We start from the raw sequence: 18,124 nt of genomic DNA on the forward strand, positions 1-18,124 counted from the left end.
TTGAAATCTCAATTTTGAATGGACATACCTAGTTAACTAGATTGGAAAAGATACATGTACAACACTTCAACCTCACAAAACCTAAAAAAAGATTGCCTTTAGGTCTTTTATTGAATAGGGCTCTTTTTACACAATTATGTGGTCCTATAGGGATAATTAGGACTATAAGCCCCAGTTCACATATATGCAGTCCACGTTTTGCATGGGCACGAGAGCCCATTCATTTGAATGGTCTCCCGTGCCCCGTGACACGCAGGGAAGAAGTCCCCGCACTTCTTCCAAAAACGCAGCTCACATGGGAACCTCGGTTCCCAGTTCGGTCGCATTTTCCAGTGCGGGCGGCATGCCATTAGAACTAAAGGCACCTGCCCGCAGGTCCACATTTCTCTATGCGGGTGGTGCGGCTGCACAGATTTTAGTGCGGATCCGTAGCGGCACCACCCGCACAGATGTGAACCTAGCCTTAGACATCAAACAAAGTAGATATAATTCTCAGAGACCAGCTTTTGGAATATTAGTGGTCCACAGACTGATTGCAGCCTGTCTGCAGATACAGGTACTTACAGATCACATTTTCTCTTATAAAATATCGAGGATACCAAGCAACTTTGTAAATATTACCACTTACATGTTACCTCACTTTTTCCTCTGTACACCAAAGCTCTTATTACAGGCCAAAACCAGTGTAAATGTTGTTTTGTTTATGCTTTGCTTCTCTGTGTCAGAAAGGGCTTAGAAAAAATAAGGCATCAGGCTCCTGTCACTGAGACTGAATCAAACAGGTATGTGGAGCAGATTCCTGGTTCTCCATTCTTCTGTGCAGTCACTATGTATATGCAAACTAACAATGCAATGTTTACATTGGCCTGAAAGCTGTCAAACTACAGGGAAACTAAAGGCATACACAAGAGGGTGTATTTGCAAAGCTGCTTGGTATATTGCATATACTGTACTGTATTAAAAGGAATAACGTTTTCAAAGTACAGTTATCCTTCAAGTCCTGCCAAGTATTGACAGAGAAAAGTCTCTTTTTACTTTGCCTGGGCAATAAGACCACTCCAACTATACTGTTTCCAAACTCTATATTATTGGATAAGTTATTAAAAACAATTCAAGCATTTTTATGGTAATCTTGGTTTGTATATCCATAGTGTTCCTATTTCTTTTTTTGTTGTTTCATACATTTCTAAATTGCTGTCAATGTTCAAATTGCTCACTTCTTCAGAGAAAATTGGATAGTGTATAGAGAGTCAAAGAGGAGACTTGTGTTAACATACTTCAGCCAAATTAATTTGATATTTTGTTGTGCTGTTTTTACCACACTTATTCTCTTACACAGGACATGGCAGCTAAATCTTTAACTATTTCAGTCTTTGCCCTGCTTTACTTAGATGCGGCTTGTAATTGAATTTTCTTATTCTACCCTGTGTAGCTGAAAGTTGTAAGGACATGCAGGCTGTGAAGATTAAAGAAGAACCCATGGAGGTTGACATCCCTGACTCTTCCGTCTCCCCCAGACAAAACATTGGTTACAGCACTTTATTAAGGCAAGAAAAAAACGAGCACTTGCAGAAGATGCCAGAGTGCAGAGTTATTCCCGAGGGGAACCTCTTCAGCCAAGACATCTCTGTGAAGATGGCTTCAGAACTTCTCTTTAAATTGTCAGGTAATACGCCAATTTATAGCACGGCCTTTTAAATGTCAGACGCCGAAAAGACAGATGTATAATACTCCCAGTGACGTCTGGCAGCACGCCAGATCAGAATTTACCTCTTTGACGCATAGCAGGTTCTGTGGAGTCATCTACAGCGTTTGCACCTCTGGCAGTGAGAGTTAATAAAAGTCTTTACATTCAACATTTTGTTAAGGTTAACATTTAAAGTTCTTGATGCAGGGAGCAATTTTGGTGTATGAACACACAGATAAATTCATTTCCAGCTGATGATCCATTATCGATTTGAAGCTTTGAATTTTTTTTATCCTAAAAATGTGGAAATCCATGAAATTTCATTTACTTACTAGCATATCGGCGTAGGGTAATGAAGTGCAAATGAACTGGTCCACCCCACTACCACCAACCACCACTACCTTTTGGCTGCCAGGAAAAATACAGGTTTGGGGAGCATATGATTCGCTTCCCTCCTATGTTATAGTGCCTGGTGCTTGGTGATTGCTGTCACATGTATACATACCATGGAAAATTTAACCAGGCAGGTCAATTTTGACAAGCAGCATTGCCTGCCAGTCCTGCCCATTGAAGTCAGTTAAAAATGCTTGGCTCTCAGTTTCAGTGTGGTATTTCAATGTAAAATGCCCCTTCAGCCGGAAAAGCAACAATGCAGTACTGCCATCTTCTGAAAGCCTGCAAACTGCCTCTGAAAATATAATCCACCATGGATCGCTTTTCAGAGAGGTAACAGAGACTGCCTTCTGTGTACAACCAGCCTAACAATCAATTTACACAGCGCTTTACATATATATTGTACATCCACATCAGTCCCTAACCCTCAAGGGGTGTACAATCTATGGTCCCTAACTTACATTCATGCATACACATATTAGGGCCAATTAGACAGTATCCAATTAACCTACCAGCATGTCTTTGGAGTGTGGGAGGAAACCCACGCAAGCACAGGGAGAACATGCAAACTCAATGCAGGAGGCGCCATGGTCAGGAATCGAACCCATGACCCATTTACTGCAAAGCAGATGCGCTAACCACTAAGCCACTAAGGTAATGGTCAGAACTGTCCTGTTTCCTTTTGTCTGCAGCACACTGATGATGCCATTCTCCCAAATGTCATCTCTTTTTTGAAAAATCATACTTTTTGCCATATATTGTGACATGTCAGGAATAATTGTACATCACTTTTTTTAAACTAATGAAAGGTCCATTTTAATTCATTTTACAGTTTAAAAAATAACAGTGCTGGTTTCTGATATAATTAAATAAAAATGGCAATAGTGTCCCATTGAAGGCAAATTGTTACTTTGTTTTACAGTAATTATTTCCCTTTAAAGGCAACCTGTTACTTTTTTACAGTTTTGTACATTGATTATATCATAGTAGGCAGAAGACGTTGCCATTACCATTGCTCTGACTACTCACCTGACCTCCACTGCATGTTGTATGGAGACTTTTTCAGCGATTAGTTATTCCATCCTTTTCCAGATTTCCTTCTTAAGCCTAGTATACACAATGAGAAAATCAGTTGAAAAATACCGCTTTCGGAGAGACCGTCTTATAATCTGATTGTTAGTACACAGCTGTCGAGAACCGTTACGACAGTTCATGTGAAATTATTCGAAGGAACAAGCACGAAAATGTTTCTCATACAATACCAGAACAAACGATTTTCATTATAATCAGTACAGTGCCCAATACAATACATTACATCTCTTCTGAAGTTGTATTCTGTCATACAAAATTTTTTGTAACTTTAGTAACCTCTGCATTTTCAATATGAGACTAGCATGCATAAAAAAACAGGCCATCATTCATCCGATATTCTCATTGTGTGTACGAGGCTTTAAGGTTCCTGCTTGGTCTGATCATGTGAGAAAGAAAGGTTTACTCAACCTCACTCTTCTGATGCTGCTCTTTTACTTATTTAGATTGCAATGGAGAGTTGAGCAAGTTGCAGACAGCGACATCTGTGTGCGTGTGTGTGTGTGGCAAATTATTGTTATTGTACTGTCTCATGTACTGTCTCCCATTATAATGTACAGTGCTGAGCAAACTATTGTATAATAATAATAAAGGGTTCTAACTATCGGGCAGGAAGGTTTACAAAAATCTCCTTGCAGACATCTATAACAGACAAAATACCCAAGAACAGCATGCTTGATGTCTTTTCTGTACATTCAGCTGTCCGATGTACACAGAAGTGTTACCTAATTTAGAATAAATGCCATGCTTCAAATGACGTTTCGAAAATGTTAATGTATTTGTTTTGTGCATGCCCTGCTCTGTTACTAACAGTTCATTTTTTAGCCCAGCTTTGCCCTCTGTGTTTGTTTTTTTTTTCATATAGTGTGAACTGAAATAAATACTTTGGCGAAAATGTAGAAGAATGAGAGAAAAATTAGGCAAAGTAATAATTGCATTTAGAAAAATAAGACAAACTTATACAAGATAAATGGAAGCCAGATAATGAAAGCAACTTGCACACACAGGTTTTTCCTACCTTCCATGTAAATATTGCTATGTGTACTTAGTAATTGTAGCTTTGTATATTTACTCTGCTGCTTCACCTCCCACAAGTGCACAAGCAAAGCCTAATAATCCCAAAATGCATTTTGCATAGTGTATCAATATTAAGCATCCACTTCATGATGTTCTGTTAAAAATACTCCACAAACCCAGTTTACAGGCAGTTATATCCCCTTTCTGTTAAAGCATATCTAAACCTACCTACACTACCTTTCTTATGCAGGCCATAGACGGGACGTTTATCGGCTGAATTTCTGTCCGAAAGAATAATCGTCCAATATTCGCACCATTAGTGGGCAATGTCGTCAGCCGATTTTCGCGGTTCCTTCTCGTTTCTTTTATCGGTCATGCTGGAAAATCTACGAAAAATGGCCAATTTTCGTAAGCATTGGTGGCAACAGAATGACCGATTTTTCGTTTTTCGGCCGGCAATGTGGCCGATAAATGACCCGTCTATGGCCTGCAAGAGGGTGGCTACGCTCAGCCACCCCTCTGTATCTGTGGAGGGAACCGTGGTTGGCACCTAGGCTGAACTTTAAACATGTCTTCATCAATCTTTTAAATATACTACAGAGCTGTTGACGGGACTAGTAGTTTACAGGAGATAACAGTGTTTTGCTTTAAGTTCAGCTCACAAGATGTGACAAGGACACTGCATCAGGCAAAATCAACAGGTATTTTTCTGTACTTGCTGAAAAGATTCTTAGCCTGAAAAGTGAAAACTAACACATCCACTAAATCTAAGAGCTGGTAAGCTGCAATATATTACATTCTTGTTTTTGGGTTTAGATATATTCTTTAACTTTACTTACTCCTAGCTTAGAGAGGAATGTATGTTACCCTCAATGTACATCTTGGGAACCGTACCCAGACCCTGCAGCAGCAGGGTTGGTCTGTAATGTTTATTTATCAAAAATTGCCTTTTTGATAAATAAATAAATTTATTTATGTACAAAATGTATATATATATTAATACAAACGCAAAATACTGGTGATGAATATATACTCGTACACACAATCAAAAATATAAAAATTCAAATTTCTCTGTTATCAAACAATATGTGATTATCAATTTAAAGGAAATATACATTTTTTAGGATTAGTGTAACCTTATAGTGCTTCAGATATTCTCATTTCTCGCTTGATCCTGCTTGAGAAAGATGCCTTTTGTCCCTTCCTTTTAAAAGTGAGCTGCTCTTTAGAAAATCTCCTGAGGAATACATTGAAGCAGTTATGGAGGGATGGTGGTTTTAACCCACTACCCACAGTTACAGCTCTCTAATAATTTGGCCACTTTTGCCTTAAGCTGGTCATACATGCGTCCGTTTTTTTTGTTTAACCAGTGGGTTGAACTAAAAAAAAATGACCTGATTCCCCTATCCACACATTAAAAGCAGATGCAGGAATCCTCCCTGCTGTGTCATAGTATTCAGACATTTTGGAGACTCCCCCACCAGCACTATTGCCTGCAGCGCTGATCGAGCGAGAATATACCTACAGGGTGGTTAAATAGAAGTCATCTGTTGCAACTCTTTTTGTGCTACTCTGGGGCCTTTCTCAGGTGGTGTTGCCCATGCACAGCATTCACTTTGTGATCAGAGGGCCTCATTGTGTCTACTGAGGGCCCTGCTTAAACCTAGAAAAAGATTATTTCAATTTAGCTACCTAAAATTTAGTTACATTTGTAACTTACATTTCATCTTAAAAAAAAAAAACAGGACCATAAGACTTTTCCTAACCTTTTCAGTAAAATTATGTAAGGGAGTGTAGCCTTTAGAAACTGGAGAATAGTTGGGTCCTTGTTCAATTTAAATTCTTAAAATGGAATTCCAGGATAAGACTATTTCATCCTAAAACTGCTCCCACATCCTTTCTAACACCTATACCAAGTACCCTGTGAAAGAAAGATCTTCTATATTTTTATATCTTATATATAAGGTGCATTTTAACCCTAACACAGATATGTTAAACTAGTAATTTTGCACTCTTGGTGGTTTTCCACTGGAATCCCGGGATAAAGCTAATCTTAGAACTGCTCCCACTCCCTTTTAATACCTATACAAACTACCCTGTAGAAGAAAGATGCATATACTTGCCTTTTCTCAGGTCACTTTGGTCTAGTCATGTGATCTCCCCTGTGTCAGGCAGCACCAGCAACAGGGGAGGACAGAGAGTGCTACGACAATTGCTGGAATGCCTGAGCAGTGATTTTACCCATAGGCTTACTGTTGGCCATCCTTTGTCAGGCTTCCTTCTCTCCCTTGAAGCCACTGCTAGCTGACAGTGGAGAACCAATCATGTGACCACACCGGAGCGGCCTGAGAATAGGTAAGTATATGAACCTTTCTTCTACAGGGTAGTTTGCATAGGTATTAAAAGGGTATGGGCAAGGAGGCATTCTGCTCTGCATCACAAAAAATAAATAAATAAAAGGGTGTGGGAGCAGTTTCCAGTGGAAAACCACAGAGAGTGCAAAATTACTAGTTTGACATATCTGTGTTAAGGGTTAAAATGCACCTTTTTTTAAAGTTTTATAGAGGAGCAATGCAGGCTTTGTTCTGAAATTGCCAAATGCTTGTTTGTCTCTGTGCTAACAAATTAGAGGCCTAGGACAAACATATAGCAATTAGAAATAAGGGACAGGTCTAAAATCTTTGTCACCATAAATGTTCCAGATGGGTAACTCAATATTGAAGCCGAGCATGACATCAAGGTAACCTTATTTTCCAGAGGGAGAGCCTAAATTTCTGGAGGGGGGTAGTTAAGCAGGTATGCTAGGGTTAGTTTATACTCAAAAGATTAATAAAAGAAAAAATGTTATTCATTAAGTATAAAAATCAAAGAGTTCAATAATACAAGGCATCCACTTCTGAATGGCATATGTTTGCTAGTCTCCTGAAATACAATGAAATTGTAATATAAGGCCCCTTTCAGGTGAGGCAGACCCGCCACTGGATATGTTTGCTCAGCGGGGGGCTCTCCGTTGAGCAGGCAAAATGACAGGTCTGTGTCTGTTCCACTGCTGCAATGGGCAGTCGGATGGAAATGGACCACCTGTCCGTTTCCACCCAACTGTCATACGATCCGCTGGACAGATGGGGATCCCCATCCATCTGTTTTTGGCGTACAGGATTGGATCGGAAGTCTGCGGGTGTCAACGGACACTTGCTGGTCCATAGAGGTCTATGGATGGTCCAATCGAGTCCGCCAGAAAAACTGAAAGGCGAACCCGATCGGACCGTCCGTGTGAAAGGGGCCTTAATCTCCTCCCAGTAATTTGGGCATCAGAAAAGCAAACATTTATAATTAGAGTGTTTCTAAATCCAGGATCAAAAATAATATATTACAGTATTTCAGTCCTGTAAATTGGTGGATGTACTGATTTTCTTTTTTCAGGTTTTACTACTTTATTTTCAGATGCTGATGCTGCCAGTAACACACTTTGTGCCCTGGGGTGACAACACTCCTTGACTATACTGTACCTATAAAGGAACAGCATTGTCACCCTAGGACAGGAAGTGTGTTAGGACCGCAGAACACCTCCATTCTCCTCATCTACATAACATAAGGGTGAGGTCTTCTGTAGTTCACAAGTGGGCTGTGATTTCAGTGCAACAGAGGAGTTGTGAGCTCACTACAGAAAGTTAGGAGATGACTGGAGTTCTTACAGGATTAATAATTATTTTCTGCATTTACAGTATCTGGCAGATATAACAAATGGTTCATTTAGCAGACCAAAAGGGAACAAATAGGACTTTAGTAGAAGTATAGAAGGTTTACATACAGGTCTATTTATAAAGCAGTCAATTTAATTTTCACCAAGCATTCAATGGTGGAGAATGAATAACTATCATTTAAAACACAGTCAACTTGAGGATTCCCCTGCAGAGAACATTTGCTGAATGTTAGATTCGCTGCTTTAAGCCTTATGCACACTGGGCATTTAGTCCTGATGTATGAGGCTCTGATGTTTAGCTGCGGCAGGAAGGGCACAGACGTATCACCAGCCATACTGTCGTCAGCCTGTCAAACTCTCTGAGAGTATGACACCTGCTGTGGCTGGACAGGGTTGGGTTGTGTACTCAGCAATACTCTGTTTAGGGCAGTATGCGCCCAAAGATGAATGACCAGAACTCACGCTGCTTGTGTTCTGGGCATTCGTCCCGAGGCACATACTGCCCTAAATGAATCAGTGGCAGCTAAACATTGGAGTTTAATTCACTGTGGTTAAGCACGCAATGTGCATGAGGTCTTATACAATAAATATGCCCCATGATGTATATTTCTGCTTTATAGACTGGATTGCTGTACAACTGCATCTGATATTTTAAAGATGTTTGGTAAATGCATTGTTCACTGCTGTTGCTTCACTTTTATCGTTTTTTTGTGTTGCAGAGAAAGTCAGCAAAGAACACAATCATAACAAGTCAAATATCATCAGGACAACCAGGTAATTGTTTACCTATATTTTCTATAAAAGAATGATTTGAATGACTCCTGTTTTTCACTTCTAACTATAAGGCGTATTTACAGTTATGTTTTTCATGTGAAACTGTTTCAAAGCAGCAAATTTTAGGTGTGTTTTTAGATATTTTGGAGACAATTCTGGCTTTCCAAATATGTGTAACCTTACGGTCCGCCCTTTGCCTGTTGCAGTAAACAACATAGCAAGAAAGTATTAAGAATTGTTCCTTTTTTTTTGTCAAGAGGGCTGTTTTTCTAACATGAAGGACCCTCCTCACCCAACCATAGAAACTGGTGACTGACCAGATCCTACCTCCTGTATAGAATTAATAATGAAAATAGAGGCTGTACAAAACTATTTGATTGTTCACGGGGACTTTGGTTAGCCACTACCTTCACAGTCCCTTGTGTAACTTAGAATACTTATAATCCTTAGTATAATGTGTCTTCTATAAAAAAAAATTAAAAGAAAATATGATCCTACCAGGCTTATATCTTGGAATATATATAAATAAGGGGAGGAGTATTCACCACAAAATCCAAGCTCAAAAATACTCTACACATAAAAGATGGCTTTTGCTCAACATCTCAAACCCAAAGTATCTGAAAAAAGGAATCTCATTTGTAGTTGAATATTGACAGAGATCATTGACAGCAATAGCACATTTATAATTAAAATAACACATAAACACAATAACATTAACCCTATATAACAGAAAGTTATGGGTCAGAGGTAGTGACCATGGTTCCAATGAATCAAATGTTTTCCATATAATATCCATATAGTTCAATGGTAATTACATTTCATAAATATATAATTGTGAAGATAAAAAGTCCATATACTGAATAAAACAACATAAAAAGGCATAAAACATTAATAGTTCAAAGGTGACTTTTCAGTGCTCATAAAGTGCCGGTTTCCTTGGTAAGTCGGTGTTTGTGCATTAATTGTGGAAGAATAGCGCACTCACCAGACGCGCAGTGTAAATGCGCATATAGGTAAATATCCAGATGTAGTAAAGTTTAACATAATTTATTGGGGGCTTCTTGAATAAAAAGATGCATCAAATCGATGTAAAGCAAACAGTGTTAAAATTTTGGCAATCCCCTCTGAAGACGTGCGTGTGCACGTCACGCCGCCGGAGCATCGTGGAGCTCCGGCGGCCATCTTTAGTTGTGGACGGTTAGTCCAGACACTGCTTTCTTTTAACACTGTTTGCTTTACTTTGATTTGATGCATCTTTTTATTCAAGAACCCCCCAATAAATTATGTTAAACTTTACTACACTATGGGCATTTCTCTGTTTTAAACTCCCACGAGGAGTATTGATTTTCAGACGCCCAGAGTAACCCAGCATTCCAGTATCCAGAGAGGGAGCCTCCTATTCACCCTGTGAGCTGCACCCATCCATCCCTTAAGGAGAACTCTGGTTGTCCCTGGATCATCATTTAAAGTCCCAGGATCCATCCACCCTTAGAGGGAAGTTACTCCAACACCTGTCCTATTTAGATGATTCCTTAATGACATCTGAATATTTATCTATATGCGCATTTACACTGCCTGTCCAGTGTGTGCGCAATTCTTCCACAATTAATGCACAAGCATCGACTTGCCAAGGAAACCGGCACTTTCTGAGCACTGAAAAGTCACCTTTGAACTATTAATGTTTTATGCCTTTTTATGTCGTTTTATTCAGTATATGGACTTTTTACCTTCATAATATAAACTGTTTTAGCGCTGCACTTTCCTTTTATACTGTTTGAGGTTTTTATTTTGTGCACAGCTGCTGTTGTTTGTTTTAGTGCGCTCACATACACTTACCATAAATATATAATAGTTGATTGGACTGAGAGTTCTCAGAGAAGAGGAACAGACATAGAAAGTAAGGAAAGCAGAAAAAAAAGGATTGTCCACTAAAAAATGTAGCTGCTATATTTATATATTCGTCTCTGTCCGTTGCTCATTTTGTGTGAAGATATACTTGATAAGCCATAAGGATCCAAAATATAATGGAGGTCACGAAATAGACTGGTAAATAAAATAAAAATGACCAAATAGTGATTTCACTAGATCAACCACATTGAACCATCCTTAATGCATGTGTATGGTTGTAGAGTATCCCGGTCAGGAAAGGAGTAACTGATGCAATCCAGAGGAGGACAATAAGATGTGAAAACTGCCTATGAATGTAAATCCACTTTCATATATGTATAGACAGATACCTCCCTCATACATAAAGCCACTTGGAGCTGGTATGCTTCCATGCAAGTAAACATTAATAATTCAGGTGCAGAAAACAGGCACATATCTCATGGATGGTGCAATGAAAATAGCCACATTTCATTCCATGAATTCAGAGTATAGTCCCTCTTGTCAAGGTGAGAGAGAAAAGTACTTATCAGTCCATGGTACTTATCAGTCCATGGTACATATACACATCATAGATCCAAATGCGACCAAAATAGTCAAAACAGCCTATCATCCAAGGGAGATTGTATGCTATAATCACATTATATGAATGTCTGTATAGTTAAAGATGTATACATTTGCATATATGGAAAAATAAAAATACAAAAAATAAATGGCACAAGTAATGAGGAGTGAATAAATTTTCTCACAAGAAGCTTGTAACGTGCTCTGCTGACATTCAACGATCCCTATTCAGATTGCCAAGATTAGCATGTATGTATCAGTCCCAATTGGAACTTATCCTACAGTTTGTTCATCTCTCCTGCTTCATATACCTCAAATACAAACATTATATAATATACGGGAAATATATTCCTGCATGTCAGAGTCTCTGTCAATGAAATGTACATATTGTATTTATCCTTTTATTGATTTATCCAGTCAGCGCTGACTGAAAATAATGAGAAAAAAAAGGAGGATCCTCTCTCTTTACCAGTGACCCCTTCCTCCCGCCCCATTGAATCACCCCAGAAACAGGGAAAAACTCAGGTAATCATTTAAACCAGGTGATCGGGTTGCATTACATTCCCATATCCACCGGGTTTCATGCTTTAATAGCAATCTATCATAATCACCCCCTCCGACTGTTTTAGGGTACAACCTCAATCACCCAGCATTTTAGACATAATGGGTTACTATCGTGTTGTAAACAGACATGGTGCACCAAGGGAGCTCTTAAATGGTATGTCTCAATATCATAAATATGGTCCTGAAAGCATCTACATATTGATCTAAAAGTCTTTCCAATATAAAAGGTTCCACAGGCGTAAGTATATGTATATAACACCAGTGGTATTACATGTAACCCTTTGGTTACATCTGAGGATTCTTCCATTTGGCAAGGCTATCCTATTGCTCTCGACCATGTAACTGCAATAGTCACATTGTCCACACTTAAGAAAAACAACTCTTCTGAGGCGAATGGAAGGCTTCCATGTAATGTTGTTGTGGACCAATAAGTTCCCAAGGGATTGGGCCTTACGACATATAAATTTAGGTTTTGCTGATACCAATTTCCCCACAATGGGGTCTTGAGATAAGAGGTGCCAATGTTTTGTACATACATTCTCAACTGCTTTGGTTATTTCTGTTTATTGAAGGCACAGTTTAACTTAGTTCCTGTCATCCACGTCATTAGACGCTCTGTGACTGAACAATAATTCCTCTTGATCGCTCTCTTTGACCCGTTTATAGGCTGTTACCAACCATTTATCCTTATATCCTCTCCTACGAAATCTCCTCCGTAATTCCTTGGATTCTATCTCAAAGTCAGTCAAACCCGTACAATTCCTTTGAGCTCTCAAGTATTGGCCAACCGAAATGCCCTTGATTATGGGGCGTGGATGAAAGCTGTCTGAATGTAATAAACTGTTTGTAGCAGTCGGCTTTCTGTATAGAGTTGTCTCCATGGTTAATTGGGATGTTATTTCTATTGATAAGTCTAAAAATGTAACTTTATTTTGGTGCCAACTACTCATGAAACAAAGGTTGTAGGGATTGACCGAACGTTGTTCCTTAAAATCCCCTATCTTCTTCACTGTACCAGTCCAAAGGATGAGGACGTCGTCGATGTATTTGTACCAGGATAAAATCCTGGACAGACACACAGATGACTCCCCTCTAGCAAATACCCAGGATTCCCAGTCTCCAAGATAGAGGTTGGCATATGCCGGGGCACACTTGGGGCCCATGACTGTGCCCTGAGCCTGGCAGTAAAATTTGCCATTGAATTGAAATTTGTTATGTGTTCATAAAAACGTCAAGAGTGTTATTATGAACTCATTGTGCCCTTCTCTGTTTATGGGTCTACTCCTTAGTACTTTTTCAATTATTTGTACACCCTCGTTATAAGGTATAGAGGAGTAAAGTGCTTCAATATCCAATGTAAGCAATATTGTGCCTGCTGGTATTGATACATTGTGCAAAAAGGGTTAACAAATGAAGGGTATCCCTCACATAGGAGAATGGATTACACACAGAGGGTTGTAATATCTTATCAATATATTCACTGATGGATTCAGTCAGAGATCCATTCCCAGAGATGATGGGTCTCCCTGGGGGATCTGTCATTGATTTATGTACCTTGGGTAATGCATAAAAGACAGGCACCCTAGGATGTTCAATTTTCAAAAATTCTACTGTCTCCTTGTCTATGAGATCACTGCTGTAAGCTTTGTCTATGATTCCATAGACCATGTGTTGTTCTTTAATAGATTGATAGGCAGAATAGGTGTATACCATTCAGAATTGTTGAGAATGTGTCTGCACATTGCAATAATGCGGAATAGGTGTATACCATTCAGAATTGTTGAGAATGCATCTGCACATTGCAATAATGTGTGTTCTACTTCCACTAAAAAGTCATCAGTGTTCTTATTCCCAAAATATTAACAAACCTGTGTATGTACGAAAGGCTATACCAATGAATATTTTCTGAAAATGAGGGACAACAATAGTGGGTTCTTTAATTGTAATGTATTGTTTTATTGTTGGAATGCTGTGAAAATGTTAAAACTTGATATGCAAGCAGTGTAAGTACCTGAATCTGCCTTTTGAAGTCATGCATAGCAGAGATCAGACCTTGTCTGTGTAATTCCCTCTGCCACCTGCCTTGCATGCACTCTAGTTTCCCATAGGTGATTGTGCTGTCAGTGATATTCTGTGTACTATATTACTTGCCCCTGATGCGCTGATTTCATATCTGGACAAAGTAGGCGAGTTGCAACCCAAAAGCTTAACCCTCAGGGGCTTTTAGCTGGTATGTTATCGTTATGATTCTCTGATTCTTTGTAGAATTATTTGCCAGTCAGTATTTTTTGCTCCAGATTAACAGCATGACAATTTTTTCTATGATGATCTACGTTGACTTTGTATAGTTTGCCTTGCTAATCATATGACTACTGTAGCTTGTATTTATTTGAAGAAAAATACTGAAAGTACAATAGTCTTTGTACTAATACATTCTCATTTTTAGCCCATTTTTCTCAGAAGAAAAGTTTAGACAATCACCATTCACCTCAAAAGAGCTCCCAAAAAATGACACTTCTCTTCAAGGACGGCCTTCCTTGCCAGGTACCAGATAAATGCAGGAAAATTTTTTTACTTTTTTGTATGCACTGTATGTATTATATAAAACTATTATTGTAATTGTTATTTGAAATTATTTGTGGTTTCTTTAGTTTATGTAGCAACATCTTCATTGTACTATGCGCTGTAAGGCTCCATTCACACTAGGGCGTTTCAAATCGTGGGCCCGCGATTTGAAATGTCTAAGTGTGCATGGAGCGTAAGGAAATGGAGGATGCACAAAAACACAACATACATATATACATAGAAACTAGATCACGGTCCATAAGAGCTTACAATCCAAAGAGGAAATATGGTTCTCCTTGGAGCAGCAAAAGGTACTATAGCTTGAAGTACAACTAAAGGCTTCGGAATGACATTTTAAATAAGTACCAAATCCAGTTACTATGTGATGCACAAGCCTCATATAGTAAACAAAACAAAACTCTACCTTCCCTGACTGAGCCAAATCGTCATTTGTATCTTTTATTTTTCCATTCCCAGACACCGCAGCTCACGAGAGGCAGTGCTGTCAATCCAGAAAGTAGTGGGCAGGGCTTGGTGTGGTAAGGTACTGAAGGAGATTCTGATAGTCATGCCCCCTGCAACATTTTTTCATCCCACTGTATCCAAGCAGGTACAGCCCACATGAGAGTAGAAACTCTGCTTTGAATTCACTAGCAGTGCCGCATTGTTATCACACCATCACAGGAAACTTTAGGTAGATTTCATTGGATAGATCATTTGATTGGACAGGCATTTAAAGAACTTTACAGGAGGGCTAAGAAAAGTGCAGATGCACTTATAATTAGGTGCAGCAACACAAATATTTTCATTGGAGACCATTGTTCTACTTCTAAAGTTGTAGTGTATGTGTAACCAGACCTTTTTTTTGTATAGAACGGGGAACCACTGGTAGGTTTGTATTGCTGTCTGTGCCTCACTGGGTAGATTCACCCTCTATATCTTTCATAGTAATTAAACCTCACAACAGAGGCATGGAGATCACAGCTTCTTTCCCTTTATTTTCTATGGAAGCAGAATCTTGGCATCTTGTCAACCTTCTAATATAAACAGACAGCAGATGTTTCTAAGCTGTTAGAAACCACATGAAACCCAACTTTAGAATCTATGTTGTTATTATTATTATTATTATACAGGATTTATATAGCACCAACAGTTTGCTCAGCGCTTTACAATATAACGGGAGACAATACAGTTCAATGCAAGAGGGATAGGAGGGCCCTGCTCCTTAGAGCTATTTTGAGGATCTTTCAGGATGAATTACATAGCAGTACATGAGAGAGCAAGAGAGGTCAGGGATGGCTTGTTTTAAATCTACGTGTTAAGATAAAGTTAAGTATTTTAATATCCATATTCTGGACACTGTCTAAGCTCTGGTTTATTTTTTATTTATTTTATTACAACGTAATTTTTAACACTTTTCATTTTAAAAAATATATTTTTATTTTTCTTTTAGGGAAATTATGCACATATTTTTGCAGAAAAAAATGAGCATTTGTTATTTTTTCCCACAGGAGCCTGTCATGGAAAAGTGGCTTCTTATTAAAATTACTGCCCTCCTGAACCTTATTTACTTCCTTGATTTATGTAAAGGTTTAAGTAATTTCTCCCCTTTCCCCTCTTTCCTCCAGACTGTACATATTAAGTTCCTCAAGTCTTTCCTGATATGTTTTATCTCTCAGACCCTTCACCATTTTGGTTACCCATCTCTGGACTCGTTCTATCTTATCAATTAGCCTATAAAGCATTGTACCCATGATCAATGGATATGTGTCCATGTGATAGAATGGGAAGGCAGGTGAAAGGTCATCTTTACAGGTGATCAGACACCCGATATCACCTCTGCCATCCACTGTAGCTAATCGAGCACCCATTGTGATTGATTAGCTGTTGGCCACAGCAGCCAGGGTATGACTGGAAAGCCCAGAAACCACAGCAGGTGGATCACTTTTGCCAAAAAGCTGGGAGCTTGCTAAAAAAACAACTCACGACAGCAGCTGCAGCTATGATCTTGTTTATAACTTTAAATAACTTATTATCATACTTGTAGTGGTGATGCTTCCTGTCCTGGTGTACCTGTTTTCCGTGTTTCTTGCTCTGGTGTCACAGGAATAGAAAAGTAAAGAAAATCTCAGCAATGGAGTTATAGACTTCATTGCACCACATTGTATAGGTGCTCAGACAGTTTTCAGATCACTTCTACTATATACAACAGGGCCAGCACTTTCTTTTAAAAATAACCTCACATCTAGATTTGCTGATGCTGCTGTTTACATTCCTTTACTGCCCCGCTGTAGTACTTACATTTATGAATGTCCTGATCGCTGTGCTATTTTTTACCAAGTCATCACTGACCTCTGTAGTTGCAACCACTGTGAAATAATTCATCATCTAAGTTTACAGCAGAAACACTTTCAGAAGTATAGCCCAATCTTCTCCCCAATCCCAGTAGTGAATTGGCAACCCACCATCCTACTAATCTCTAATTTAAATGCTGAAAAGTTGCACAGGAAAATGGGATCAGAGTGTGGAGACGTTACTCCTACTGTGAAACTTAAGGATGAATTGCTCCAAAGTGAAAATAGCTACATAGGCCAATGAGGGCTTGTTTTCAAGCTCATTTACTGCTAAAAAAAATTGTAGCCTGCTCACAGATTCAGTTTAAAAGCTATAGTGTTTAAATTTTGTTAAACCAAAAACACAAGCCAAGAAACTTGTCAGGATATAATTGTGTACTGCAATTGCTTTTTTTTTTTGAAGATGCAGGCTCCAGGCCATGGTTATCTTTGGTTCACTGCAGGCAATGGAGTTTTTGAATACCTGATCTGTATACTTGCTTAGGGTCAGTCACCCATTAGGTAATAAAGGAATGTTGATATGGACAGCCTGGAGGTTCCACTGTTACAGACAAGCTGACAGTAGCAACTTATTTGATATACGGACTTGACTTTTTTAATGTATTTGAACAGAAACAATAGATCTTTATTCAAAGAAAAAGGTGATATATTTGAATAAAAACACAAGAAAAATGCCTTTAAAAATGTATTGAACAAAAATAGCAATATATGTTCTTGTTATTTTGCATAACTGCCCAATGGTCTCTGATAACTGAGTCGGAAAAATGTTTGGCCACTTTTCCTTAACAGCAACAGAATTGATAAATATCCCTCATACATGTGTGCGCTATAACACAACACAACACACATAAACCCTGTGTTGTGCTAACAGGCATGGTAACAAGTATGGTTGCAGAGCAGTAACATAGATGGCGCCTTAAACTGGCCATACATAGATCTCATTCTGACCATTTGCTGCCAAAAGCAGCTGAAATTTGGTAGGCAGAACCTGCCAGATCCAGCTGGCTCAGCAAATTTCAATCCAGAGATTAAATGAGCCATTCCAAAAACTGTTGGACTGCAGCCAAGTGTGGCTGTAAGACCTATTAATGTCTCATTGGGATCTATCGTGAATTGTGACTAATTGCTGTTGGGGGTAACACTGTGCTTTGATCCTCCCCCACTTCTCTGTAGGGGAGGGCATGACAAGTCCTACTTTCTGTACGAATTACAAACAAATTGGAACTACCTATGCAGTAACAAGCACCTCAGACTGCCAGAGCTCCTTGAAAATCTCCCCCTAGAACAGACCTGGACAAAGTGCAGACCCAGGGCCATATCCATTCCTTTGGCTGTCCCTACCCAGCCCTCAATGCCTTCACTGTCCGCATGCCTCTTTGAGCCTATCAGCTTCCTCACAGAAGACGCTAACAGATGTCTGTGTGGAGAGCTGCAAGAACTGGAAGGAGAGAGCCTGAGGAACTGATCAGTACAGTGGGGAGGCTCTATTCTTGTGGGAGAGTGTTGCCTAAGAGATGTCTTGACACTCTC

The 18,124-nt window shown here is 39.1% G+C and overlaps 1 protein-coding gene across 1 annotated transcript in view; it reads left to right on the forward strand.

The window, feature by feature from the left end:
• ZNF827 (zinc finger protein 827) overlaps nucleotides 1-18,124 on the forward strand; it is a 318,427-nt gene that overhangs the window by 254,722 nt on the left and 45,581 nt on the right. The window contains exons 6-8 of the mRNA XM_089670488.1: nucleotides 1,433-1,666; nucleotides 8,609-8,663; nucleotides 14,122-14,219. Coding sequence (XP_089526614.1) covers nucleotides 1,433-1,666; nucleotides 8,609-8,663; nucleotides 14,122-14,219 — 387 coding nt within the window. The remainder of the gene's footprint in view (nucleotides 1-1,432; nucleotides 1,667-8,608; nucleotides 8,664-14,121; nucleotides 14,220-18,124) is intronic.

The sequence above is a fragment of the Staurois parvus genome, unplaced genomic scaffold (genome assembly GCF_062004578.1).
Source record: "Staurois parvus isolate SC_StPar_1 unplaced genomic scaffold, SC_StPar_1.0 ptg000090l, whole genome shotgun sequence".
NCBI classification, from domain to species: domain Eukaryota; kingdom Metazoa; phylum Chordata; class Amphibia; order Anura; family Ranidae; genus Staurois; species Staurois parvus.